We start from the raw sequence: 26,831 nt of genomic DNA on the forward strand, positions 1-26,831 counted from the left end.
GGTGGGGCTGGTTATGTCAAGTTGCCAGCTAATTGGCCAGAATTGGGAATTTCTCTCCTCAAATGGGAGAGATCAATATAAACTTCCAGTATCTGCCAACTAGCAGTGCAGTCAGTTGTAACGTTGCTTGACTTCTCTCATTGTATTTGAATATTCTGATATCTGTAGTATCTGGTTCCCTCAGTCCATCATCCAAAACCTGCAATTTGTATTAAGCTATGTTGGTTAAGATTAACATTTGATGTGCAGAGGTTAAGAGAGGTGTGGCACAGGGTGGAGAGGTTTTATGGCGAGCAATATGGGAATTTTATGGACCACAACAACTTCCTCCACCCTCCCCTGTAGCCAAGGTTGATGTTGCACCAAGTACCTGGGTGGGCAAAGCTGAATCAGATCAGCTCCCCCCAGCTCCCCCATCCACATCAACTCCCTCTTCTATATAAGAATGTCACAGATGAGCAAGATCTTGCTATGAATTGGCCTGGCATTTGAAAGCAATATCACCTTGCCATAGATGCCACAACCCAGACACCTGTGAGATACAGACATGGCTGGTAGAAGAGACACTTTGTAGTTATCTAGATCTTCCCCATACCTATGTCCAGTTGGTGTACCTGTACAAATCTGCCTCCCTGTCCTACAACCACAGACCTCCACTGCAACAAGGCTATAGGAAAGCAGAACCCAAATGTTGCTTTAGCAACAAACTTAAGTTTGGAGCCCCATATGAGAGCAGCAGATTTGAGTCACTTGGCCCAGTTGCAAACTCTTCAGAGACAACCACGTGCCGTTCCAGCCCACTCTAGCAGGCTTTTTGTCTGATGGAACGGGGGAGGCTCAGGTTGTACTGGAGCTTCTGGGATTGAGTCCTCTGAGGATCACAATGACATGTCCTCTGGATGGAAGAGCGTTGGCTAGTTTTGTGGAAGTGCTTCCATGGCCTTGTATGCAATTATATCTGACTGATTACCTTACCCGCTGAAGAAAGGAAATCTGACCCCTCTGCTATCTCTACCCAGGTACATCCTGAATACCCAGGATCCTGAATAAAGAGCCTCCCAAAAGAAATGCCCCCAACACTGGCACCCGCTCCGTAATAATCCATTATGTATTTTGAGTATGTGTCCATGAATGGCTTCCATCCTCTTCCTAGGTCACCACTCCCCATCACTCCACTTCTTACCGATAAACTGGGTTAAGTCCATGCCTTCCCTTTTGGTTGTTTCTGCCTCTCACGCAGGAATCAGACTAATGAGACACCGGGGATTGACACCCTCACCCTTTATGGCTACTTTGGTGGTACCGCTACTGATGGTGGGCCTGCTTTTCTTTTAAGCCCTTCTCCCAAGAAGCTAATGCAAGTCAGGAACTGCTGTACTGCAGCTCCCATCAGTTCCATCCAGCACGCATGAATAATGGCACGGGATGATCAGCTTTGTAGTTCAGCAACATCTAGATGGCCAAAGGTTCCCATACCTGAACTAGAGGCTTCTAGGGAACAAAGCACTGGAATCAATTTTACCCCAGTATGTTGTCTTTCCCCCTCAGTATTAAGCCTTGAGAAACAAGCTTAGTATGGAGGGGAGAGAAGCAGCAGCACACACAAAACAAGAGGTTCCCACTGTCAGCTGAATCTGTAGTCATGAAATCTGTTCCTATGTTCAGAGTCTTATGTGTAAGAATGTCAACCTGATAGTCATAGGCAAGCAGTCATTGACAGCAAAAGACCGAAAAGAAAAAGAAAAAGACTTAGGCAATTGTCTGTGTTAATATTAATTCAATCCAATTTTTATATGAAACTTCTTGTGTAGTTATTAGGAACAGAGCCCCCCCCCCCAATGTTAATGCTTCCTTATTAGATCTCATATCACCATTGTGCCTGGGTCTCTTTTCCTTTTCCCTATTCAGGGCTGGAAGAATGCAGCACTTGATTAGAAAAGCCATGCAGCTGTTAAACTGTTTGGATTGCAAAGGAGTGGGGGTGGGACTAACTCTGGAGTTGTATATTTTGAGCTGTGAATCCTGGCCCTCAAAAAATATGTTCTAAGAATACACAGTACAGGCTGTTACAAAATACACATGCAACAATAACCTCCCCTCAGGAGAGGCTTGCAACTGGGATAACTCCCTGGGATAACGGGTGAAACTAGGTCAGAGCTGTGCGAATATACCATGGGAGATCAGCCTGCACATTCTGTGGCTCCTGATAATGCTATATTTCATGCAATTATCTCCTTTTAAATACTGTTTCATGTACTCTTGCTTGTGTGTGTGTGTGTGTGTGTGTGTGTGTTTACAATCTGGATTTTAGGGTTTTGGGTTGCAAATCACACTGTGTCCTTTTTGGAGTAGAATTGTGGCAATAAACAAATGCTGTAAGTATAAACAGTGCTTTTTTCTGGGGGGACGCAGGGGTACGCATACCCCTAAACATTTTGTGAATCTTAAGTTTGCCTCATTGAGGGGCAGTATTTCAATATGAGTAGGAAAATGAGAGTATCCCTAAACATTTTTTTTAAAGAAAAAAGCACTGAGTATAAATATTCACCAAATGTATGAGTCGTTGACTACTGGTTAAATGATAACTTATGCAAAGGACACCCTTTTCTGTTAGTTTGACGTTTATGCACATTAGTATTCTGTTCTCAGTATGTTTACCTGAAGGCAGCTCCATTGACTCCTGGGACAGTCAAGTAAATATGCTTAAAGTTTCTGCCATATATGGGTTGACATTTTAGCCATATATACCGGTAGCTATATATAGACCACAGAAAGACTATAACTTTCACTTCATCAAGGAAGTAAAAGTTGTTCTTAGAATCAAATAGATAAAATTTCTGTAGGAATATTTTACTACCAGCTTAAAAACTGGATTTGTAATACAGTTCCAGTAAAACTCTATCCTGGGATATGAGCTTAAGCTGTGCTGACTTTGAACTTGTGTATGTTTACTGATAGTCTAAAGTTACAGAATTTAAAATAGACCTTCTCAAGTTTCATTAGTTGTAGCTGATCACTCTGGCGGGGGCTCAACATGTCTGATGACCTGATTACAAAACATAGGTATTTTACCAAAGCTGAGCTCACAACCAGTACCTTCCAATGTTGAATCTCTTGCAATGTTATTCAATAGCCTCTCTTGCCCATGGAACTTCTTTATGAAATCCATCTCAATTTTTACAATCCCGAGTACTGCGGAGGGAGTATACTGTTAAATTGTTGCCCTTTGTTTTAAATATTGTGATATTTTTCATAGTGCTTTGTTTTAATGGAAAGTTTTTTAAAAAACACTTTTGGAAAGTGCCTGATTAGGTGGGTATCTGCACGAATCTCTAATAATGCCATTGTATAACTGCTAGCAAAAGACAAAAGCATTGGGCAAGTTCTAGCTTTACTCATTTGCAAACTATTTTATATTCTGAATTATTTTGAACCAGAAAAATGGCCAAACCAGACAAAATCCCAACATGTAAACATTGCAAATTCAAAGTGAATTTGTTTAGTTAGTTGGACTAAGGTAGTTGCCTTTGTTCTATAAATCTCTGTAAGTACCCACTGCCTTGATCATAACTGTGACAATGCTTATGCTACCTTTATATTAGAATGTTCTGCTGCTGTTTGTACTGGCAGGTGGAAAAAAATACTTTTTATGACTATAATTGGCATGATTGATTGAAACATAGAAAATTGCAGGTTCTTGGAATAATCAATAATGTTATTTTAAAGGGCTGTTGAATTGGTGAGACCTGTTTGTGATTTAGATCTTGCTAAATAGAAATGTCAGTTTTAGTATCTTATAATGTGCATGTTGTAATAGGAACCAAAGGGGTGCTAGCTGATAATGTTAACCTTGTTTTGGGTATCATCCTATTTTGAACACCAATTTTAATTTTTTTAATGTTGCATGAGGGCCCCTACAGACTGGTATTTTTTATGAGTGCATTCTGCAACATGTCATTGATGCAATAATAGTGCATTAGTGGTAGTTTTATACTATGCCATTCATACATCATTACACTTGATTATTTCTGCAATACTTCCTCAATATTCTGCATTATTGCTATCTGGAGGGCTACTCTTGCACTGTAGTGTAACAGAACCAGGACATCCCCCACCCAAAAAAAGAGTGGTATGAAAAATTGGAGGATTTCACCAGTTGAAAACAAAGCAGTATGACCACCCCAAAATTTTTGAAGGCACAGTCAGTATTGAAAGTGGCATTGTCTACAGCCACCCCAATATTATCCTGAACACAAATACTCATGAAGACACAATTCAAAGGGTTTTGGGGGGCAGGGGGACTTGGTTCATCCCCCCCCCCAAGTCACTCAAAAGGAAAAGGATTTGTCCAATTGTACCAGCATATTGAAGGGACGCGGGTGGCGCTGTGGGTTAAACCACAGAGCCTAGGGCTTGCAGATCAGAAGGTTGGCGGTTCGAATCCCTGCGACGGGGTGAGTTCCCATTGCTTGGTCCCTGCTCCTGCCAACCTAGCACTTCAAAAGCATGTCAAAGTGCAAGTAAATAAACAGGTACCGCTCCGGCAGGAAGGTAAACGGCGTTTCTGTGCACTGCTCTGGTTCACCAGAAGCGGCTTAGTCATGCTGGCCACATGACCTGGAAGCTGTCTGCAGACAAATGCCGGCTCCCTTGGCCAGTAAAGTGAGATAAGCGCCGCAACCCCAGAGTTGTCTGCGACTGGACCTAATGGTCAGGGGTCCCTTTACCTTTACCTTTTACCAGCATGTTTTATTTTCTGTACCTTGATGTTGTGAAAGCTTCTTGCTTTTGACATTAATGAATAACATGGTGTTGTGAAAATGGGCAAAACATATATTTTTGTTTCATGAATTTCCAATATGTATAAAATACCTTTTGAGTATCATTGGGTATTTCTGTTGTTCCCTGGCTGGGATGGAGATGCTTCTTGGGAAGGCCACAGTTGCTAGGGGAGGCACCAGCTCCTTTTTAAATTCCTTCAGTCCAACCTTGTTCTACATAAATGGTACCACAGAAATTGGTAGGACACTTTCTATGTTCTAGTTGTGAGTTTCCATACAGTCAGTGAATTCCTTGCTTACCATTCAGATATTCTGTCCCTTTAAAAACTAGAGAAGACTATTGTTATAGGGTCAGTCTTGATCACAGGTCAGCAAACTTTTTCAGCAGGGGGCCGGTCTATTGTCCCTCAGACCTTCTGGTGGGCTGGACTATATTTTGAAGGGAAAAAATGAACAAATTCCTATGCCACACAAAGAACCCAGAGATGCATTTTAAATAAAACGACACATTCTACTCATTTAAAAACACGCTGATTCCTGGACCGTTCGCGGGCCGCATTTAGAAGGCAATTGGGCCGCCTCTGGTCTCCAGGCCTTAATTTGGGGACCCCTGATCTTATGGTACCCATGGATCCTTTCCAAATCTGTGATCCTGTATTTTTGAGTTAAGAATCTATAAGAGGAAACTTGCTGAAGCAGTCAAACTAGTTCCTTTGTTAAGATAATGACCTTAGCAGCTCAGCTAAGTACCTGTCCTTAGCATCTTAAAGAGTTAGCCCCATTATCATAGAGACACCTCACCTAGCTGGGTGTCACATCTACCTAGGATGAAGAATAATAGCCAGAGGCTTGTCTTGATCTGTGTGGGACCCAAAGCTGTAGCTCCTGGGTTCTTGGAAACCTAATAGGGAGGCAATATCTGTTGAAGTGTTAATGTTGTGAGCTCTTCCATTGTATGTTCAGGTTGTATATGTAAATAAAACCATATATCCTAAAGAAACCTCAGTCTTCATAGAAAGGCACAAGCAAATTAGAAGTCTTTTGCTGCTCTGGTCTCCTTTCTTACTTTCCTCTTCCCCGAAACTAAATTCTAGAACAGGGGAAGGCAACCTAAGGCCCGGTGGCAGGATGCAGCCCAATCACCTTCTCAATCCGGTCTGTGGGTTATTTCTGGGGGACAGGAATTCGTTCATTCCCCCCCCCCCCCATAGTCCGGCCCACCAAATGGTCTGAGGGACGGTGGACCGGTCCACGGCTGAAAAAGCTTGCTGACCCCTGTTCTAGAACATCTCTTGAAGAAAGTTTCAGCCTTCAGCTATAGGTTTCAGTAAACTTACCTTGATTGTTGAGTAACTATTCAAATGCCTGAGTTTCTAAAACCTGAACTACTGTTTGGGGTTTTCCCCTTGTTGCTGAATGTTTTCTAAAGATGCAAGTCTTTAAAAAACATTTCCTTATATAAGTTAAATGGAAATAGGGTTGTTGTTTCTTTGCTATTTACTCTGTTTGACCGTTAGTAATTCAGCTAAAGTGGGTGGTAGATGGGTTTGTTCTTTACTGTAACTAAACCATTGTGAAACAAACTTACATTTTAAATGTTGTAATCTTTAAAAATGCTTGGACACAGTACCACTGAAGCAGAATGCAAATGAGGCCTGCAGTTTTTCACAATGGGGAGTTCTGTGATAGAAGCATAAAACAAGGGAATTTGTTACATTATGCATCTGCTGGAATCAAGTAAGTGTAATTTATGAAGAGCACTGCCAGCTGCTGCTTTATCTACTGAGAGTTGCTGAATTTTAATTCTTTATACTAGTTTAGACTGGACTTGTGCTGTAACAATGCATATTCTGTGTGCTCCTTGTAAATCTTGCTTGGCACAAGAGGTGTCCATTATTCGAAGCTGCTTTAAAAAAATTCTTCTGTAATATAGGAGTGGAAGCTCTTCAAAACTTATCCAAAAGTAAATTTTTAAAGCTGATGTACTGATTGATTCTTGTCCAGTGAATATTAATGATTTAGCCAAATCTTTCTGCCCCCCTGACTTAACGTGGAACTAGGGATGGTGAAGAAATTAGATTTTATTTACATTTTAATGATAAACTATCCAATTTTCACTTCTCAAACCAATACACAAATCAAAACACTTTTGAAATTTGAATTTATCCAAATTTTGCAAAGTAATTATTAAAAAAAAACCAATATGTACAATAAGGCACATAAGGCAACCCCCCCCCCCCATTTCCACGTGTTCAATATGTGTGTGACCGTGCATTGCACCGAACCTGGAAGTGACCTGAAAACATCACAAAAATGGGTGGGTCGGAATGGGGTGTTTGCAGGCTTTTTCAATTGTGTTTCAAGTATACACGATTACACTGACATTTTTGTACACCACCCTGGAATCTTTTTATGAAGAATAAAAGACAGATTGTAAACAAACTGATACAAATACAAATATTTGATAGGGCAATATTTGCATCTCCAGCCTGTGAAATTAACACTTCTGTAAAACTTAGCAGTATTTCTTGGGCCTAGGTTTTAAACAGTGTAACCTGCAGCACTTTACTGTGCAGAGATAGTTCTTTAAATTTATAAAACTTTACTCAAAAACAGGGTCGATTTGATTTAAATCATTTTTTTACAGAAAGGCTCATTCTTGCTGGTATAATCTTAATATTTACAACCAGATGAAGGTTTCATTTTTGGAATAATACATTTTCAGAGTAGTTTTTACAGTTATATCAAACATTACTGATTTGATTGTGCTATTAGAAATACATAGACAGATCATTATGAAATTATTGTGAGGTTTAATAAGTTAACTGTTTATATTTGGACAACTTTTCTGCTGTACTTTATTGGAAGGAGAAAAATAATAATTTCCTTAATAATGATTTAAACAATTTATTTATGTACCCATGTTTGTTAACTGATGTGGTTAAACTTTTAAAAAAAAAGCTTAGCACACATGAGAAACTTAAAACAAATCCTTATTTCCTGATGAATAGCCTTTGGACTATGATGTAAATAGAAAACCATCTTTAGAAAGATTTCCCCCACAAAAGCATTTTATTGTAAAAATCTGATTTAAATAAAAAAAATATGATTTTGATTTTTTTTAAAAAATCATTTAACGGTATTTTTATCCACACTGCTCAAAAAGCAGAATTGAACAAGGAGACGGTTAACATTAAAGGGTTTCATCAAGAAAAGTTTTCTAAAGCAAAACTTTCCTTCATGAAATAGTAAGATGACATAAAATTCAGGAGTATCATAGGCACACATTCCATGCCTCTCAAATGTAGGAAGCAAAGGCAGTTTTCAGGAGAAGTTATAAAATTGTGCTTGTTTTTCAAACTTGCCATGTGTTACTAAAATAAATTTTGCTGTTCCTGGCTAGAAGGGGTTGGGTTTTTTGCCACTTCAATTTAATCTAGCAAAATGTAGTAATTTTTTTGAGGGATCAGAAATACCAGCTTTCAGTAAAAGTTCTTCAGAGAAACCTTTTGAAGTATATACTGCTTTGAAACATTTTTAGGAATAGAAGATTTTAAAACATTCATAATAAAAATCATTGTAAACAATTGGGGGCTGAGCAGCAGACTATTTGCTGTGCAGAGTGCTCCTTTTCAGAGTCCCAAAAATGCCATTCCACCTGTCCCTCCCCCCAATGTTCCTTTTAATTTTATTCAATAGCATTTTGTACCAACTGATTGGGTTTGGTCTTGTTGACCTATTTTGGGTTTCTTCTCCATTTTGGGATCTTTTTTAAGGGCATTTGTGGTTTCTCTTTGGTGTCTATGGGCAGCTCTCTTTTCTGTCCCCAAGAAGATTTTATAACTCCTTAGTGTATACCAGGAAATGACCTATCCAGGTGATGAGATTCCCATCCCCTACATTTCTATATCTTTGTGTCCCTTCCTCCCTTTCTGCCCATTCCTACTTGTCACCTGGTTGTCATGTCCCCCCGCCCTTTCAATCTCTCAGTTTAATGTCAATGAGTTATTTTGGGTTGATTTGTGAATTTTAGTTCTCTCCACCTTAGTTTCCCCTCCCATTAGTTCCCATCTGCAAACCTTAGCATTATTCAGAATATTCTGATGCCATTTCCACTATGCAAGCATGAGAAGACTCAAAACTTAGGTGGCAGAAATTGTGATATTGTGGGCACTATTTCGTACAGCTGTATAAATTTCATTTTTGACATTGGCCCTGTATACTTTCCTTTCAGTTCAGTGGAAAGGTTGCTTCTGTGTAGCCAATCAGCACTGGAATACAGAAAGTTGCTTGGCCTTTGCTGGAACTAGTGGCAAAATTTAGAAGGACATATAGAATACAGTTTCTGATTTTGTGATGTGCAGAAAGAGTGTTATGGTGACATGATGATGCAGTTTGTATACTATAATTTTTAAAAGAATTACAAATATGATTGAACTTTGTCAAAGTGTGTGTATGTAACAAAGAAACAGATTTTGAACCATTGTGCATGTTGGTATTATATAAGTGGATGTTGTGGTCTCTCTTAGACACTCTGGATGAATACTTCGAATATGAAGCAGAGGAATTCCTTGTCAACTTAGCCTTGCTGATTACTGAAGGTAGAACACCAGAATATTCTGTGAAGGGTAGGACCGAAGGCTTCCACTGCCCTCCAGCGCAATCAAGTCAGCCCGTAACAACTAAACATGAATGCAGTGACAAATTGGCCCAGGTATAATGATCAATAGACTATTCTACTGTTTAAAGTAGTTCTTCAAATAAATTAAATTGCAAATGGTATATAGTACTGTGTGTGTTGTATTTAACACCTTAAAAAGACCACCTATATAGTACAAGGACACTTTGCTTAATCTTGTCAGTATTTCCAAGTGTGTCACCTGTTCAAAACCACATTATAAACTTTGTATCTTACAGAACTGTGTTTTTCTGGCTTGTACATAAGAAGCAGATTTAAATCTAATATACTGCTGTCTCATTTTTTTTCAAGTGTCGTCAAGCTAGGCGCACTAGGTCCGAGGTTACGTTGTTGTGGAAGAATAATATTCCGATCATGATAGAAGTTATGCTACTTCCAGACTGTTGTTATAGTGATGAAGGGTCTACTACAGAAGGAAATGACTTAAATGATCCTGCAATCAAGCAAGATGCATTGTTACTAGAAAGGTGGATTTTGGAGCCAGTTCCACGACAGTAAGTTTTTATATGAGGGTTGGTGAAATACATAACAGTTGGCATAGAATCTTACGTCTACAATTGGCTAGTGTATATGTTTTCATTTATTTGGTTTGGGCATTAGTTCCATTTTGTCAGATTGTTTCTTTTGTATAAGGAAAATATTAAATTGAAGTTGATTTTTACTTTTCTGTAATTTTACATACTCATTGACTTTGCAAATACTGTAGTGCATTCCAGCTTTGTGTGCTAATGGATTGTGAGTAATTAGAATAGATTTCAGTGAATCCACAAGGCTCTCTATTCTTGATGATACTGAAAGTGTGTGCTTAAATTTCTTACCTTAGTTTTTAATGATACATTTTGTAGGTACAGTAGAAATTGGAAAGCAGGCTTGATTTTGCTACTCATTGCTATTGGTTTTAATAATTCTGATTCTTTGTGCAGTTCTTGCAAGATGCAGGAGAATCCCTTTATGAAGGGAATTATTGTAGCAAAAGTGTGTATAGGAGGGTATTTTCACTCTCTTTTTGGATAACCTAATCAAAGCCAAACTAATGTTTTGCTTTCTTTTCCATATAATGTTTTTAATCAACAGATGTTTGTTTATATTTTATGTATTTTTAGAAGTGGTGATCGATTTATTGAAGAGAAAACCCTCCTGTTGGCTGTCCGCTCCTTTGTGTTCTTTTCTCAGTTAAGTGCTTGGCTGAGTGTATCACATGGAGCAGTCCCTCGTAATATACTCTACAGGTAGGTAGGCCTCAATCAGACATTACCTCTCACATAGCAGACATCTGGTGATTAGAGAGAAGCAATGATTTTTTCAGTTGTGTGTCTCTGTATGACCTTGTTTGGGATAAAATTGGGGTTTTTTATTTAAAGAAAATATATGTCTGCTGAGAGCTCAGGAACCCTCTCCCCACAACTATATTGGATTGTGTATAAAGAGTTGGTTTGCATTTGAAATCCCATATGTTTTCTAATTTTTCAGAGTAAGTGCGGCACATGTGGATCTTCAGTGGACATTTTCCCAGACCCCAACTGAGCATTTTTTCCCTGTTCCCAACGTTTCTCACAACGTGGCCTTGAAAGTCAGTGTCCAGTCTTTGCCTAGACAATCTAACTATCCAGTCCTGACCTGCAGTATTCACACCAACCTTGGATTTTATGAGAAGGGGATAGAAGATCATAATGTACATCAGCACTGTGATTCCATCAAGGCAGAGCAATGCACTGTGCCCACCTCACAGCGTGCTTGTGGCAGAATAATGAGGACTGAAGGTTTGCTTGGTGTGAGAAAAGGCCCTGAGTTTAGTACAGCTGTTAAAAATATGAAACTTTATCCACCAACTGGGCCTGTGTCTGACTTTGGGGCATCAGAGTCTAAAGTTCAGTGTTACACGGCTTCTGTTGAAAGCAAGAGGTCACCGCAGGAACCGTCAGAGAGAGCGTTAAAATCAATTTGTTTAGCTGACTCCCACGTACATAATGGCTACTCTTCCCGCCAGCCATTAGGAGAGTCTATTCCTTTGATAGGCTGCTTACTCCAAGAGCGGCATGAGGTAATAGCAAGAATTGCCCAACATCTGATTCACTGTGATCCAGCAACGTCACCCACCATAGGGCGGCCATTCAACACAAATGATGCAGGTTTGGTTAACTCAAAAGTTGCACGTTGTGCGTACGAAGAGGAAGGGTTGCAGAAGAAAGGAAGAGAATTGTTCTCTTCTTCTACTGCTAACTCCGAACTTCCTTCATCAGAAAATAGCAATGTTGGAAAACCTCAAATAATACCAGAAACACCACTGTCTGATGCCTATGTTCCAATGAACCAGTGCTCTCGCCAAACTGTAGAGGAAACTAACCCTCTGATAAGCTCCTTACTTCAAGAGCGGCAGGATGTCATAGCAAGGATTGCCCAACACCTGATTCACTGTGATCCACCCGTGTCTCATGTTAGTCATCCTGTGTTTAATGTCCATGAAATTAGTTCAGTTAATCCAAAGACGTTTCACACTTCCGGTGAAGAGGACAGCCCACTGAAGAAAGGAAAGGGAATATATTCAGATTCCTTCTCTAGTTCAAAATTGACTTTCTTGGAAGACAACCAAAAAACAAGAGGTAAAACACCAGCAACCCCTTTGAATTCATTTAGATATGATGTTGAAATGAAGTTATCGCCAAAATCCCAAGCAAGAAGAAAACTCCTGCTAGCAGAGCCTAATGAAGTAGTCCAAAACACATTTCAGCCGTCTCCTGTCAATAAAAATAAAAGTCCATTAACCTATACAAACCAATCATGTAGCAAAGAAGATTATAAATCTGAACTGGCAGATAAATTAGAATCTATAATTTCTGGTTGTTCCCATAAATCTCAAGTAGTAAAGAAAGGTATTGCCAAGCAATGTTCAGATTTCAGTAGCACTGATGAAGTAGTTTGCACAGATAAACATAAGGACAAAACAATCACTAGCGAAAACAACATCCCAGACTGTTCAAATCCACCATGGGATCAGTCCAAAATACCTGAAAATATAAAAGTGACTGTAACACAGGAACCAGATAGTTTGCACAGAAATGAACTTAAGCGCTTAAACAAAGACTCTAAACAACCAAATATTTGTGAACAAAGCTCCCAACTGACTAGTATTGAAAATTATTTACATAGAGATCATGAAAGTTTCAAATGCAAGAGTAAACAAGACAAAGTGAAAAATGAACACGATGAGAATAAAGACCCAACAGACTATGAAGTTCAAAAATGTTCTCAGAAGAAGCTGGTTGAACAAGGCTCGGTGGCTTTGTTTGAACAAAAGAAGAATGGAGAGATGCTGGTGGGTGGTAGCTAACTTGCATGTTTTTGTTTTTGCTTTTTTAAACGTATCCGACTACTCATACATTTAATTTCTACCATACTTGCCCCCACTATAAAGTGCTGAAGGTGACACTTTCAGTGCTTTGTGGGTCAACTGAAATCTTTATAGTTGACAGTACTTCAGTCAAAAGCACATTCATGCTGTACTCTTGCATGTGATGTGAATGTCTGTAGATGATATATAATCTTTGCTAATAATGCACTTATGTACCAAAACTCTGATTGCCCACTGTGGCTTATTCTAGAAGATTTCCAAAACATAATGTTGCTATAAAACAGAAGCTGTTTTAATTCCCAAAGGAAAGTACCTTTATTCCATTGTATCCCTTAATTTTGATATGGCTACCCTAGCATCAATGCTCCATAATGCATGCTTGATTCTACAAATAAACAATGCCTGTTTGTGCAGTAGTGCAAGTAAAAAACATGGCAGCATGCAGTGTTTACTTTGATTGGAGTGTAAGTGAGCTGCTCTGTGAACTGTAATTTGACAATTTAGCTGTTTGAGCTGTAATGTTAAAATGAGCTGCTGAAGGCACATCTGCAAGGGAGCTTTCTTAGGCTTTCAGTCCAGTTCTTTAGTTCTAAATCAGAAACATGGCGATATGGCCTTCTTTACCCCAAAGCAAGGAACTTGCTGTTGGAGAATCTCTTAATGGAATTTCTACTGGTGGTGTACTGTACATACTACCTGCATTGGTTTGCCATTGCTCCAGGTATATGACATTTGCCATATGTCTGTAGCCCTGACATATGGAGAACCAGCATGGAGTAACTTGCACTTATCACTTCCTTATGAATTTTGGAAGCTCAGTATACTTAGGATGAGACATTGCCCCTGAGAAATCACCTATGTAAATGTAATGTAAAATGTGCAAGAGAACTGAACTTCAGAGGTTTCCTATTTATAACTGATTGTTTTTCCTCTGTGAGCAGCGCACAGCACCACTCAGACATGTGTTGCATAGGAACAATTTTCACCATTTGGTTGGGACTTCTACGAAGGCTTTCCATCCTCGAACTGGATTGCCTCTACTTTCAAGTCCTGTAAGTTGCCTTACATAGTTTTGTTATGTTTCATAATAATATTTAAAAAAACACAGGAAGTGCTGTATTTTAGATACTTTGCCTGCAAATTATTTTTACTCCTTGTTAAGGCATTTACCTACTGAAACATTTATACATAGAAACAAAGCAATAAATTAGAAAAAGCTAGCCTCAGTTGGTGGGAGATAACAATTATAGTAGTCTCTTTTATAGTTTCAGAGTGCAAATGAAAGCATTGTTAAATGACCAAAAAAGGATTAGAATTTAGACTGCATAATTTTAGCTCATATGGACTGCTGCTGCTGCTGCTTCATAACCCACCTTTCTCCCTGACAGGGACTCATGACAGCTTACAGATAAAAGAACAGCTAAACACACAGGAAAAAAAATCGCTAAAAAACAATTATATATCTTTATATTGTGTATTTATAACCTATTAAACCTATTATAGAGAATCATAACAGAATGGCACCCACCCCATCATTAAAAACAGTTCCCTAAAGCCTGTTGGAGCAAGGTCTTCACTTTCCAGCAAAAGGACATCAAGAAGGAAGCCAGTCTTGACTTCTCTAGGGAGAGGGTTCCAAAGTCTGGGAGCAGCAATTGAGAAGAAACTCATTGTTTCTTGATAGACCCTAGTTCTGATCCATAGATAACATTACCAAAAAAAAAGCATCTTCCCACAAAATGAATTGTCAATGCAATCAGCTTAGATGAGGGGTAGGCAACCTAAGGCCTGTGGGCCGGATGAAGCCGAATCACCTTCTCATCCGGCCCACGGACGGTCCAGGAATCAGTGTGTTTTTTTACATGAGAAGAATGTGTCCTTTTATTTAAAATGCATCTCTGGATTATTTGTGGGGCATAGGAATTCATTCATTCCCCCCCTCCCAAAAAATATAGTCTAGCCCACCACATGGTCTGAGGAATGGTGGACCGGCCCTCAGCTGAAAAAGGTTGCTGACCCCTGGCTTAGATAGCATTGATTGCTTGTTGGGAAAGGAGAAAACTTGAATGGGTCATTTTCCTCCCATACAAATTACTTTCAGTGACAGTATCATGGTAACTTGTTGAACAAAATGCACACAATACAGACAGTGAATGTAGGAGATACTTCCTTTTATTCTTTTTTGTATGCTACTTTTTTGCTTAAACAGGATCTCATCCAAAAAGATAAGCTTCACACAGATAATACTTCTTGGTTCAGCATTATTAATGCTATCCTTTACCATGTGGTCCCAAGGTGGGTTACAACAATTCAAAAGCAAAATATTAAAAAACAGTTACAATAGATTAAAGTCAAGAAAATTGGAGCTTTCTTTTGCACATTTAGGGCTGTTGTTAGGTTAACTCTATATATAATTTTAGATTTAACTACATAATGCTAGATTTAGATAGCATTCTGATGTGGAAATACATTTGTGTTCAAATTGCACATAACTGCTTATGTGTGTTGGCAATTAATTTAAATTGAGAGAGCCTATCTGCATCATAGATGCTATCTGCCATATCAAATGATTTAACTTAAAAAGCAAACCAATAAATATTATTCAAACTACAGATTATATAGTAGTGGTTTGTAATCCATACCCCTGTGGACCACTTGAATATTACTAAGGGTGTTGGAGGACCACTTAAATTATTTTTCTGTCTGCTGCAGCAATTGTAACACACTGTGCTATAGGCAGTATTGTTTTTAATTGCATTTTCACAAACATGACGCAGAATGTTTTACAACTGTTCACCTGAATGAAGTTCACAGACCACTGGTGGTCCACATGTTTGGGAACCCCTTTTACAGAGTTCCTTTTCAGTTCTAATGCCTGGGACAAATATACCAGCTGGCCAGTGGTGGGAGACTGGATACACTCTGCTTTCATTATATCCATTTGCTTCCATTATGCCCCTAAAACATTTTAAAATGTTTGATATCAAGATTTCAAACTCCGTTAACGTCTTGTGGTCAAAACCTAAGTCTGTTTTTCTCCCCAATCTCCTTCCTTTGAGGTTCCTGAAAGAAAAACGCGATCAGGATGCTTTGATTTAGATACATCATTATTACAATTGAAATGTTTGTCCTCCAAAAGGTATTTTTTTTACAAAAAGGTTTATAATATTTGTATGTTTTTACAATGTAATCTGTAACTGGGTGTGCATGAAGGAGTATTATGAAGAAAGCACAAATGTCCATCTTCAACAAGATCTCCTCGGACTAAGCTAATTTTATGCATACAGTAACTAGGGCTGCAACCTTCTAGTTGATTTAAAATCTAGCTGGTTTAAAAACCAACTAAATAAAAAACCAACTAAATCAGCTAAAAAGACACCCCTGATTGACTGAGCAAGACATTAAATTCTTTTAGAAAAAACTTCTAAAAGGTACAGATGTATTTATTTCAACAGTTTATGTACAACTTAGTCACAATCACTTAGTATATAGTCACTTAAAGGTAAAGGTAAAGGGACCCCTGACAGTTAAGCCCAGTCACGAATGACTCTGGGGTTGCGGCACTCATCTCGCTTTACAGGCCAAGGGAGCCGGTGTTTGTCCACTTCCGCAGACAGTTTTTCTGGGTCATGTGGCCAGCATGACTAAGCTGCTTCTGGCAAAGCCAGAGCAGCGCACGGAAATGCCATTTACCTTCCCGCCGGAGCAGTACCTATTTCTCTACTTCCACTGGCGTACTTTCGAACTGCTAGGTTGGCAGGAGCTGGGACCAAACAATGGGATCTCACCCTGTCACGGGGATTCGAACTGCCAACCTTTCGATCAGCAAGCTCAAGCTGCACAGTGGTTTAACCCACAGCGCCACCTGCGTCCCTTACATAGTCACACCTATTTAATTTCTTGGCAAAAATGGTGCATTGCCCAGATTCAATCATATGACCTGGGTATCTTCATTGTTTTAACTGGCAGGCTAAGACAAGTTTGTGCCTTACTTGTGTTGCTGAATGCACACAGGCCTTCTGTGGAATGCTGATGCATCCAAACGTTTGGGAACTTCCCAATGATTGCACAGAAAGATGCCTAGATTATATATGCTAGACTGTTACCTTGTGCAATGTCAAACTAGCAATTTTTCAAGTCTGTGGAAGCAGAATCTATGAAAAGTGTGCGTCAAATTGAAATTTTTAAGAGTAGCTTAATTGGTGTTTATAAATTTTGAAATGTACATTAGTTTAACTTCAAAGCATAAGACAGTGGAGGGGGCTGATCTGTGGTCCTCTAGGTATTGTTGAAGTACATTTTCCACCAGCCCCCAGCTAGCATAGCCTGTGGGAAGGGATGATGGAAGTTGTAGTCCGTGTATAACACAACCCCATGTATAAGACGACCTCTATTTTGGGAGCCCTCAACAGTTGTTGAGCTTCTTTTGTAAGTTTGCTGAGCTGTTGAGCAGCTTTTTGAAGACTCCCCCCCCCCCCGCTCTGGCTGACAGAACTGGTGCCATAATACACCGCATACTGGCACTCACCAAATACTCTTCCTAAGCCGGGAAAAGCAGGTAAGCAGACTCCTCTCCGACATTTCCCTGCTACGGCTGCAGCACCAGCCCTCGCTTACGTAGCATATTAACCCGTGTATAAGACACCCCTCAATTTATCACAAAAAATTTCAGAAGAAAAGGTCGTCTTATACATGAAAAAATATGGAGGATATAAGTAGTAACTCTTGGTTTGTTTTTGTTTTTTAAAAAAACTTTTAAAATAGCCCACGAGGGTGTATAAGGAGAGAGAGTGATCCAGATGTTCACGAGAAACCATTTCTGAGTTCCAGTGCACCACCTGTGACAAGTCTTAGCCTCCTTGGAAACTTTGAGGTATGTACATGCTCCCAAAATACTCTACTTCTTGCAATTGATGTATTGATAACTCTACTATGATATGCTCAGTGTGATTCTCAGCACACTTAGTGCCTGTTCTTTTCATTTTCTGGTGCCAGGTGCAAATAGCTTTGTACAGACTTTTTTATTAAAGAAAAATATATAAAAGATAAATGGGCTGGTTTTTTTGCAGATTAAAAAATATATTAATAAATACGTTACGAATAGATAACTACAGAAATATTTGTAGAGACATCTCAACAGTTGCATGCGATAAGCACGGATGCTCCTGCTGACGTGCATGCCGAAAACCGTGCCAGAAGAAGGGCAGGGCAGGGGCTCTGCATCTCAAACAAATGAATATATTTTATTTAGCCTAGCTGGAATCATTATTTTATAGGAATTTTCTTTTAAATGTATACAAAGTGTAAATTTCAAAACATTTTTCCAGACCCAGGTCCATTTTGAGGAGGGTATGTATTGCTAGGCATATCAGCATTCCACTTTGATTGATACCTGAGCTGGTTCTAGTTCAGTAATTATTTTATATGTTTGTCTTAAGGTTCCTTTTGACTGGTTACTTTCTGAAATTAAAATTTCAAATCTTGTGCTTCCTCAATAGTACAAAATCTTCTTAAGTGGTGGTGGTGGTGGTTATTTACATTTGTATACCATTCTTCATCCGAAGATCCCAAGATGGTATTATGTGCTGCATCTACAGAATTGAATTAAGGGGTGCCTGCTGCCGCCTCATTTCATAGATTACTTGATGGTATAATTTGCCTAAACTTTATTTCATCATTGATCCTAATTTGCTTTGTCTGTTTGGCTCCCACTCTGACATGTCTCCTAAAAGGTTTTTTGGTTTTTTTTTTCATTCCTTGTTGTAGTAAACTGTGGTTTGAGATTATAGACCTGGACAATATTTACTTTTGATCCTTCCCCCCCCCCCCAAGATGTATGTATAATTTTAAGACCCCTTTTGTATTAGGCCAAAGTATATATAAATAAACCAGATTTTCTGGTGACTTAAGCATAGAAGCATTATTATAGCATTTTATTTTGGGGAAAAGCCATTTCTCTTCATATTTTCTGTTGGTAGAGAGTTTGTGATGTAACTCAAGATATTTTATCTGCCCAAATAAATTTAACCAGAAGTTCTTGCCATTTTTTGATTAGGTTCCTGTTCAGCTTTAACATTGTGGTTAAAAATAAAAACAAGACCCGGGGCACAATACTCATTTTTATAGCCAAAATTCTGCCAAACCCTGTTAAATATAGTATCTTTAAGCCAATTTGAACAATTCTTCTGGGTTTTACAGAATCAATACTATATTGTCTGCCAGCCCCCCAGAGCCAATGCTGGTGCAGGGGGGAAACCCCATTACACAGGTGGATGTCCTTGGGAAGGGCTTATACTGAAAGGTCTGGTTAGGTGGATCCGGCCCAATATGTGTAAATTAAAAAACCCACTGACTTAAGCCAATTTAAACCAGGCATTTCAAATCTCTACTCTACTCCAGTCAGTGTGCTTTGCATGGCAGCTTGGGGTTAACTAGGTTAGTGATAATATTTGCCATGTCGGGACTACAGCTCAGTGGTGCAGTGTTTGGTTTGCATGCAGAAGACCGCAGGTTGAAATCCTCCATCCCTAGTTAAAAGAGTCCAATGGCAGGTGATGTGAAAAAGTCCAGCAGAGCTGCTGCCTGTTGGTGTAGACTAGACTATACTGTTCTAGATGGGCAAGTAATCTGACCTGATAGTGGGCATCTTCCTATCATCTGTTAGTACAATTCATAGGTAGCTTTTTTCAACAGAGTTTTTTCCATTCTTCCAGGAGTCTGTACTGAACTATCGTTTGGATCCCCTGGGCATTGTAGATGGCTTCACAGCTGAAGTGGGAGCAAGTGGGGTCTTTTGTCCAACGCACATGACTCTTCCAGTTGAAGTTTCATTCTACAGCGTTTCTGATGACAATGCACCCTCTCCATATATGGTAAACATTTGAACATTACAGTTAACTATGGAAATACATTTACATGTCTGAACTAAATCCTGATAACATTTGTAAAGATAGTTGGGTTGGCTTGGATCCAAAGCCTACTACTGTTGCATGCACAGCACCATAGCTTTGGTAGCAGTTCATTGCCAAAGGTCTGTAGTCCCTGCTGTCCCCTGTGCACACTTTTACTTTTTGAACTCTTAATGGCAGACTACGTGTTCAGCTAAGCTGGGTTTTCCTGCAGTAAACACGAGACTGCAACCTACTTCTTGCCTAGTAACCACTTCCATTCATTCTTGTGCGGAATCTCAGCAGTTTAAATGCAAGTGCATGATTACAGCTGTTGACACTCCCTCTATATCTCAACATTTATACAGAAAATAGGGACCTGTTGTAACTCATTTCAGTTGATAGGGAATGATTATGGCAGCAGAAACTATTGGATTATGCAGATATGGCGAAGCTTACTGGCAGAATAAGAAATCGGGACAACAAAATTATATAGAGTGGAAATCGTTTATTGAATATTTACAAAAATATTGTGAACAGATTAAGATATTAGCATGATTAATGTAAAAATGTGCAGTGATATGAAACAACTATTGATTATATGTGATAAATAATACATAGGTTTGATTTGGAAATGCAGTAAAAATATTATAAAAATAAGGAACTGCAGAAAGAGGGAGAGGAGAGTCTAAACATGATAAATGTAATAATTTGATTTTTAAGAGCTTTTTGCTTGTAAAATAAAAATTATAAATAATTTTTAAAAAGATTGACTCATGCCTCCACCCAGGAAAACCTGGGACTTCAGCTTGGAATGGCTAAACAGTATTTATTCAAGTTAACAGACAACATCCACATTAACAAGAGAGTGGGAACATAGACAAAATGCAAAACTGTCCACTTCTTCCATGAGTCTAGATGTGCTAGTGGCCTTTCCCATGATTAATTCAAGAATGAAGTCAGTGAGGTGGCATGCTGTCGAAATAAAAATATAAAATTGTCCAGTAACCCCTTATAGACCAACAAAGTTTGTTCTGGTATAAGCTTTCGTGTGCATGCACACTTCTTGTGCATGCACACGAAAGCTTATACCAGAACAAACTTTGTTGGTCTATAAGGTGCTACTGGACAATTGTATGTATGTATGTATGTATGTATGTATGTATGTCGGTAGTTAATGACTGCAGCCAACCATTAGTGGCAGTAAATTCATATTTCAGTCAGATTGTGGCTGCAAAGAGCCTCCTGTTTTGGCCTTGCAGCGTCAGCCATTCAATCAGAGCCCAGTTGCTAGTTTGGCTTACAAACGTCACATCCTAGTACTGATCTCATCCAGGTAGGATGAACTCGCTTGTTTGTAATTTCAGCCAACAGGAGTTGTAAAATCTTTATTGTAAAGGTTAGCAAATCTCTCCTTCAGCAGAACTGTAGCACCCAATTAGCTTTTAAATGTTCACAAGGAAGAGAGAGACTCCTGGTCTTGGTCTCCTGACCAAATCTTTCACCCTGTACTCTCAGTGCCCCTTCTGCTCTGAGTGTAACAGACCCTTACTTTTCTTACTTGTTAAAGGTGGCTGGGAAGGAGGCACAGGTGTTCCCAAGCACCCATTTGTTGATTAACATATCGTTAAGGATATGTTGCAGCTTCACCCAACTTTCAAATGAGGCTCCTTTCTATTTTGGGTGCCTTACAGTAAAACTGCAATACCAACCTCCACCATTTGGTGGCTTATGTTTTTCTTTACAAGTTTTGGAGTTTTGCACATTTACCTTTTTGTGGGGAAAGCATCATATGTGAAGCAGCCCTTTATATAAGCTACCAATGAACATCTTGTTTTGATAAGTTATATTCACTTGTCTCCTGTGTGCCAGCCAAACTAAATAGGTACATATGTTCACAAAAAGAAAACACATATACAGTACCCAAAAGTTCTCTCGGTTCCCACTCCTGTGGCAGGCAAAACATCCAATATAAATTACATGAACTGCTTTGGACTGAATTGAAAAGACAATGTGGACTATGTGGGTTCTCGAAGCTACCAACATGAGTCTGAACAAACTGCGGGAGGCAGTGGAAGACAGGAGTGCCTGGTGTGCTCTGGTCCATGGGGTCATGAAGAGTCGGACACGACTAAATGACTAATCAGCAACATGTGGGCCCCATTATAGCCCAGTCACCTTAGTTGGGAAAGGAAGCTATTGTGGTTGTCCTGTCTTCCTTCCTGCAAATAAATGCATTGTGATTATTATCCTGTGGAATTGACACTGTTCTTTACTCCTCAAGTTAGGAGTATGTGAACACTGTTCACTTTTGATGATTACTTTAAATGCAGATGTTGAAATAATCAATTGTCCATCCTGAAAAGATGCTTAAAGGGGAAACTACATACCAGAGTGAGTGAGACTAAACTGTCCTCTTCAAGTCACATTTTTGTGCACTCCTAACTTAACTTTGGGATGCGGGTTTCGCTGTGGTTTAAATCACTGTGCTGCTTGGACTTGACAAGGTTGGTGGCTCCAGGCCCTGTGATGGGGTGAGCTCCCGTTGTTCGGTCCCAGCTCCTGCCAACCTAGCAGTTTGAAAGCATGTCCAAGTGCAAGTAGATAAATAGGTACCACTCCAGCAGGAAGGTAAATGGTGTTTCTGTGTGCTGCTCTGGCTTCACCAGAAGCGGCTTAGTCATGCTGGCCACATGACCCGGAAAAACTGTCTGCGGAAGCGGACAAACGCCGGCTCCCTCGGCCTGTAAAGCGAGATGAGTGCCGCAACCCCAGAGTCATTCGCAACTGGACTTAACTGTCAGGGGTACATTTACCTTTACCTATACCTTTAACTTAACTTTACTAGTGTGTTGCCTGTGTGAAAAAACTTTTTGAAGTTTCTATTGCAGATAATTTTGAAAGTTAAACACTTTGATATACTGATGCTTACATTAAGATGCCTATTTGTAATTTTCCATTTCTTGTTTGATCCTTACAGGGTGTAATTGCTTTAGAGTCACTTGGTAAAAGGGGTTATCGGGTACCTCCTTCAGGAACGATACAAGTGGTATGTACTTTGTGACATAAGAGTTACATTAACAATTCTCTTTCCAACATACTGTACTGCTAATCACTTGGACCTCTTGGATATGAGCTCCTTTCTTTGTCCAAAGGCCACAGGCTAGAAGAGCAGAAAGTATTTGGAAAGATCATATTTGAGAATATAGCCAGCAGTTACCTAGCAACTGCAGAGGTGGTCTCAGTCACTTTTGGATAATATAGAAGGTGATTGAGAAGCTTATTAGTTCTTAGTCTCCTCTTTCCAGAAGCAACTGCTGTGTATGAAAGTACAGTTACTGAAGACACATGAATTTTCAAGTGTTTGATGGTTTGACAGAATAGTGCCATTCTGAAGCACCTGTTTGTCCTTTTCAGACCTTATTTAATCCCAACAAGACTGTGGTGAAGATGTTTGTGGTGATATATGACTTACGAGAGATGCCAGCCAATCATCAAACATTCCTACGGCAAAGAACCTTTTCTGTCCCTGTGAGACGAGAAACAAAGAGAAGTATTAATAAAGAAAATATTCGACATACTGAAGAACGACTACTACGCTACCTCATTCATCTGAGGTAAGGCTGCTGAGCAAAGGGCTGTATCCAACGTTCTCTTCTTGCTAATGCAAGGGCTGTTGCACTAGTGGACGGGGGGGTTGGATATTATGCAGCAGAGGAATCCAGCACTGCAGCTGTGCTAGTGGAAACTTGCTGTGCAACAGATTGGGCAAAGTTAACAGCAACCTGCTTAGGCATCCTCTTTGCAACCACATCCTGCTGGTGCAAAGCATGTCACCAGCGGAAGAAATACACTACTAAGTGATTTTGACTTAGTGCTATGTTGGATATATCCCAATGTTCTTATGTGTTACTTAGTGCAGATAAACTTTGAATCAAAACAACAGCTTGTTTTTTTAATTAGTGCTGAAAAATCTTTTGGAAAAAGGCACTGGTACCATGTTAACTGTACTTTCGCTTATGCAGATAAAAAGTCAAATGGGCCACATGTATTGGTTTTTCATTCTTTGCTCTAACAATAGATTTGAAACAAGTGACTCAAGTTTTAGTTGCTGAAATCATACACATTCTCTCCCAAACAAATGAAGTCATACAACTCTAAACTGCTTTGTGGCAGCATCTGTTTAGAAGGCCCTAATTGAAGTTGTGTCAGCGCTTCCATTGTGAAAGCCCCTTAGCAAGAGGTTGTCAGCAGAAACATTTGCCTAGGGCTGAAACTTGCCATTCAGACTTTTAAAAACCAAAAGCAGTCCTTTAAAACCTAAGGGTCAGTTTGCTTTTTCATTTTTTCATGTCCACGTTTGTGTGTTCATCAAAACTCCTGTAAGTTTTGGCAGGTTGCTTTTGTACTTTGTGTCTATGTGACTGAAAACATAACCTATAATTTTCTCTTGAGATGGATAACATTCTGCTGAAACGCAAACCATAGCTGTCTGTCTAGAGACTAGCCAGCTTCTATAAGATGTTTAAACAACCTCATGCCCAGACTTAGCTTAGATCCTTTAACACTTTTTCTTGGCATGTTCCAAGAGGATGTCATTCTGAGAGAGATATGCACAGTTTTGCAGTAAAGATTTATCTTGTTTTCTCATTGGCTTTGAAAGAATGAGATACAAGCTATAAAATATAGGCTCATCACCCTAAATATATACACTAATGTGTTCTGATTCAATAATATGCCATAAACATAATTGAAAATTGCAGTCACTGTTTCATCTGTTCTTACTACTTCAAATAAAATGTCTCAGTCTGATCCTTAGAGTACAAGCCTCAAGCAGTGGTTATATAAGGATAAATGGAAAAACACCCACTTCCTTTTGAACTAGATAAAAAGTAACAGTTTAGACTATTGAAGAAATTTCTTCTCCAAGCTTCGGTCTTCTGTGACATTTCTTACATGTGCTTTACATTCAGCAGTGACTAATACTGACATCTGTTCTCCTAGGTTCCAGAGTTCCAAGTCTGGAAAGATCTACCTCTACAGAGATGTAAGACTCCTGTTCTCTCGAAAATCCATGGAAGTTGACAGTGGCGCTGCATACGAACTCAAATCTTACACTGAATCTCCAACAAACCCTCAGTTTTCTCCCCGATGTTAGCAAGATGCAACAATGAAAAGTATTTGCTCAGTTACCAGATTACTGTTTAATAAGATGAACAATTGGCATAAAGTAAACTGTGTAAAAGTTTAAAAGTGAAGAAAGTAAGATGGTGGTCAAATGAGAGTCAAAGCTCCTCTAGGCTCTTGGACCAGTTCTTAAAAACGCTTCTGGAATGAGCTTTGTGTATTCCAAGTAGACTGGAACATACTTAGTCCTAATCTTTTTATACTGGTTATAAACCACTTCATTGGACGTGTTGCAATAGCAGATTCCCAAATTAGTTTAGTGTTTACACCTTATTTTATTTTTTGGTTATTTAATATTTAATGTTTCTTTTACTTAAGTGATGTTTGTCTTTACTGTTCTAATGTAGCACAAATCCTATGTAAAATCATACTACGTATTTTTGACATTATTATTGAAATCTGAAATATATACAGAAGTCTTTACTTTGTGTGATGTGTTTTTAAGTGATACGTAAGCTGCTTAAAATAAGGATGGGATTTTGAACTTCCATTGCATTATCATACTATGCAAGCATGTAGGGCAGGATGGGTTGTGTATCCCCCCCATATTGCTAATTCCCCACCCCCACCCCATGATAACACATGAAAGCATACTGCAAAACTGTGTGACTACTCATTCAAATCATGGACCCAACCTATAATAGCACCCCTTTCCCTCCTAAAAACCCCTCATCAAAGCCTTTTACATTGTTCTAATCAGTATCAAACTTTTACATAACACTGCTGTCCCATACCTGACTTTCTCAGACTGTGGTTTTTTTTTTAAAAAAGGATGTACTGTGAAAACAAAGTAGTATTTATATCTTAAATATATGTGAAAACAGCAACATTTGTATTGGTTTTATTTTGTGCTCTTAATAGGGTTTTGTTTTTGTCCGCTATAGGCCACTAGCTGAGTCTAGAACAGAGGTGGGGGATTGGAGGTAGCCAGCGGCAGTGCTATTTTTCCAGAAAAAGAAGTGCTGGAACCCACCTGAGAGGTGCTGGAACTGACTTCTGTGAGTTCTGGCTGAAAAAAAAAGCCTTGGCCGGTGGGCTGTATCCGGACCTTTCCCAGCCCCCATGGACAACTTTGATGGGTGGGATTGCCCACCCTTCAGTCACCTGACATCACCTGACTTCAGGTGAAGCCTTTTCCTTTGCCCGCATAAATCATAAGAATGTAAGAATAGCCTGTTGGATCAGGCCAATGGCCCATCTAGTCCAGTCAGATGTTTGTGGGAAACCAGCGAGTAGACATCTGTTTGGCCACTGTGAGAAGCAAACCATGGATGAAAAGGAAGTGGGGTTTGTAGCCACCATTGAACAGCTTCATTGATATCCATGAGGGCAAAGGAAGCCTTTCCCTGCAGGGCTTACAATAAGTGCCACTGTGGGAACTCCATAGTGCAGTCAGTCTCTCTCAAGCTTGCTGTAAGTGCTGGTCAAACAATCGTTTCCTGGGAACCAACCAGAGGCACACTTTGATGCTCCTGATTATTTCCTGGCAGGTAAGGTTTGCTGCAAGCACCAATCCATTGACCAGCACTTAGAGCAAGCATCTTTGTTGGGTGTGGTTTTGGGAAAACAACATTGCAGGTAAAATACGAATCCCTGCTGGGCCTAACTTGGCCTATAGTTAATAGGTTCCCCAAAGCTGCTCTAGAAAGTCATCCCTTTGATTGTACCTTGAAATAATTTAAACAATTCACATGTCCACTCAAAATCTCTTAAGACACTAGGATCTCTTTCCATCTTCCCTCACAAGAAATTCCAGCAAAGCAGTTTCTAATACTGGCAAATATTCCAACACAATACAGGGCATTGTGGGATATTGCTTGTTTGCAACAGTTCCACTAAATTAAGATTCTGAGTATTTGGAGGGGGAAATGTTTTTAAAAGAGAGTGAGAAATCACCATGAATTTTGTGGTTGGAGTTGTATGGATTG

At 39.4% G+C, this 26,831-nt stretch overlaps 1 protein-coding gene across 2 annotated transcripts in view; it reads left to right on the forward strand.

The window, feature by feature from the left end:
- The window catches only part of FAM214A (family with sequence similarity 214 member A), a 46,410-nt gene extending 20,683 nt beyond the window's left edge, over window positions 1–25,727 (forward strand). For both annotated transcript variants that reach the window (XM_033167936.1, XM_033167935.1), the window contains exons 2-12: window positions 9,311–9,495; window positions 9,772–9,974; window positions 10,584–10,709; window positions 10,951–12,793; window positions 13,771–13,881; window positions 15,889–15,968; window positions 17,594–17,702; window positions 19,543–19,701; window positions 22,697–22,765; window positions 23,134–23,333; window positions 24,721–25,727. In XM_033167936.1, the coding sequence (XP_033023827.1) occupies window positions 9,311–9,495; window positions 9,772–9,974; window positions 10,584–10,709; window positions 10,951–12,793; window positions 13,771–13,881; window positions 15,889–15,968; window positions 17,594–17,702; window positions 19,543–19,701; window positions 22,697–22,765; window positions 23,134–23,333; window positions 24,721–24,874 (3,239 nt within the window). In that variant the 3' untranslated portion in view covers window positions 24,875–25,727. The remainder of the gene's footprint in view (window positions 1–9,310; window positions 9,496–9,771; window positions 9,975–10,583; window positions 10,710–10,950; window positions 12,794–13,770; window positions 13,882–15,888; window positions 15,969–17,593; window positions 17,703–19,542; window positions 19,702–22,696; window positions 22,766–23,133; window positions 23,334–24,720) is intronic.
- Window positions 25,728–26,831: the final 1,104 nt, after the last annotated feature.

The sequence above is a fragment of the Lacerta agilis genome, chromosome 13, assembly GCF_009819535.1.
Source record: "Lacerta agilis isolate rLacAgi1 chromosome 13, rLacAgi1.pri, whole genome shotgun sequence".
Taxonomy (NCBI): Eukaryota; Metazoa; Chordata; class Lepidosauria; order Squamata; family Lacertidae; genus Lacerta; species Lacerta agilis.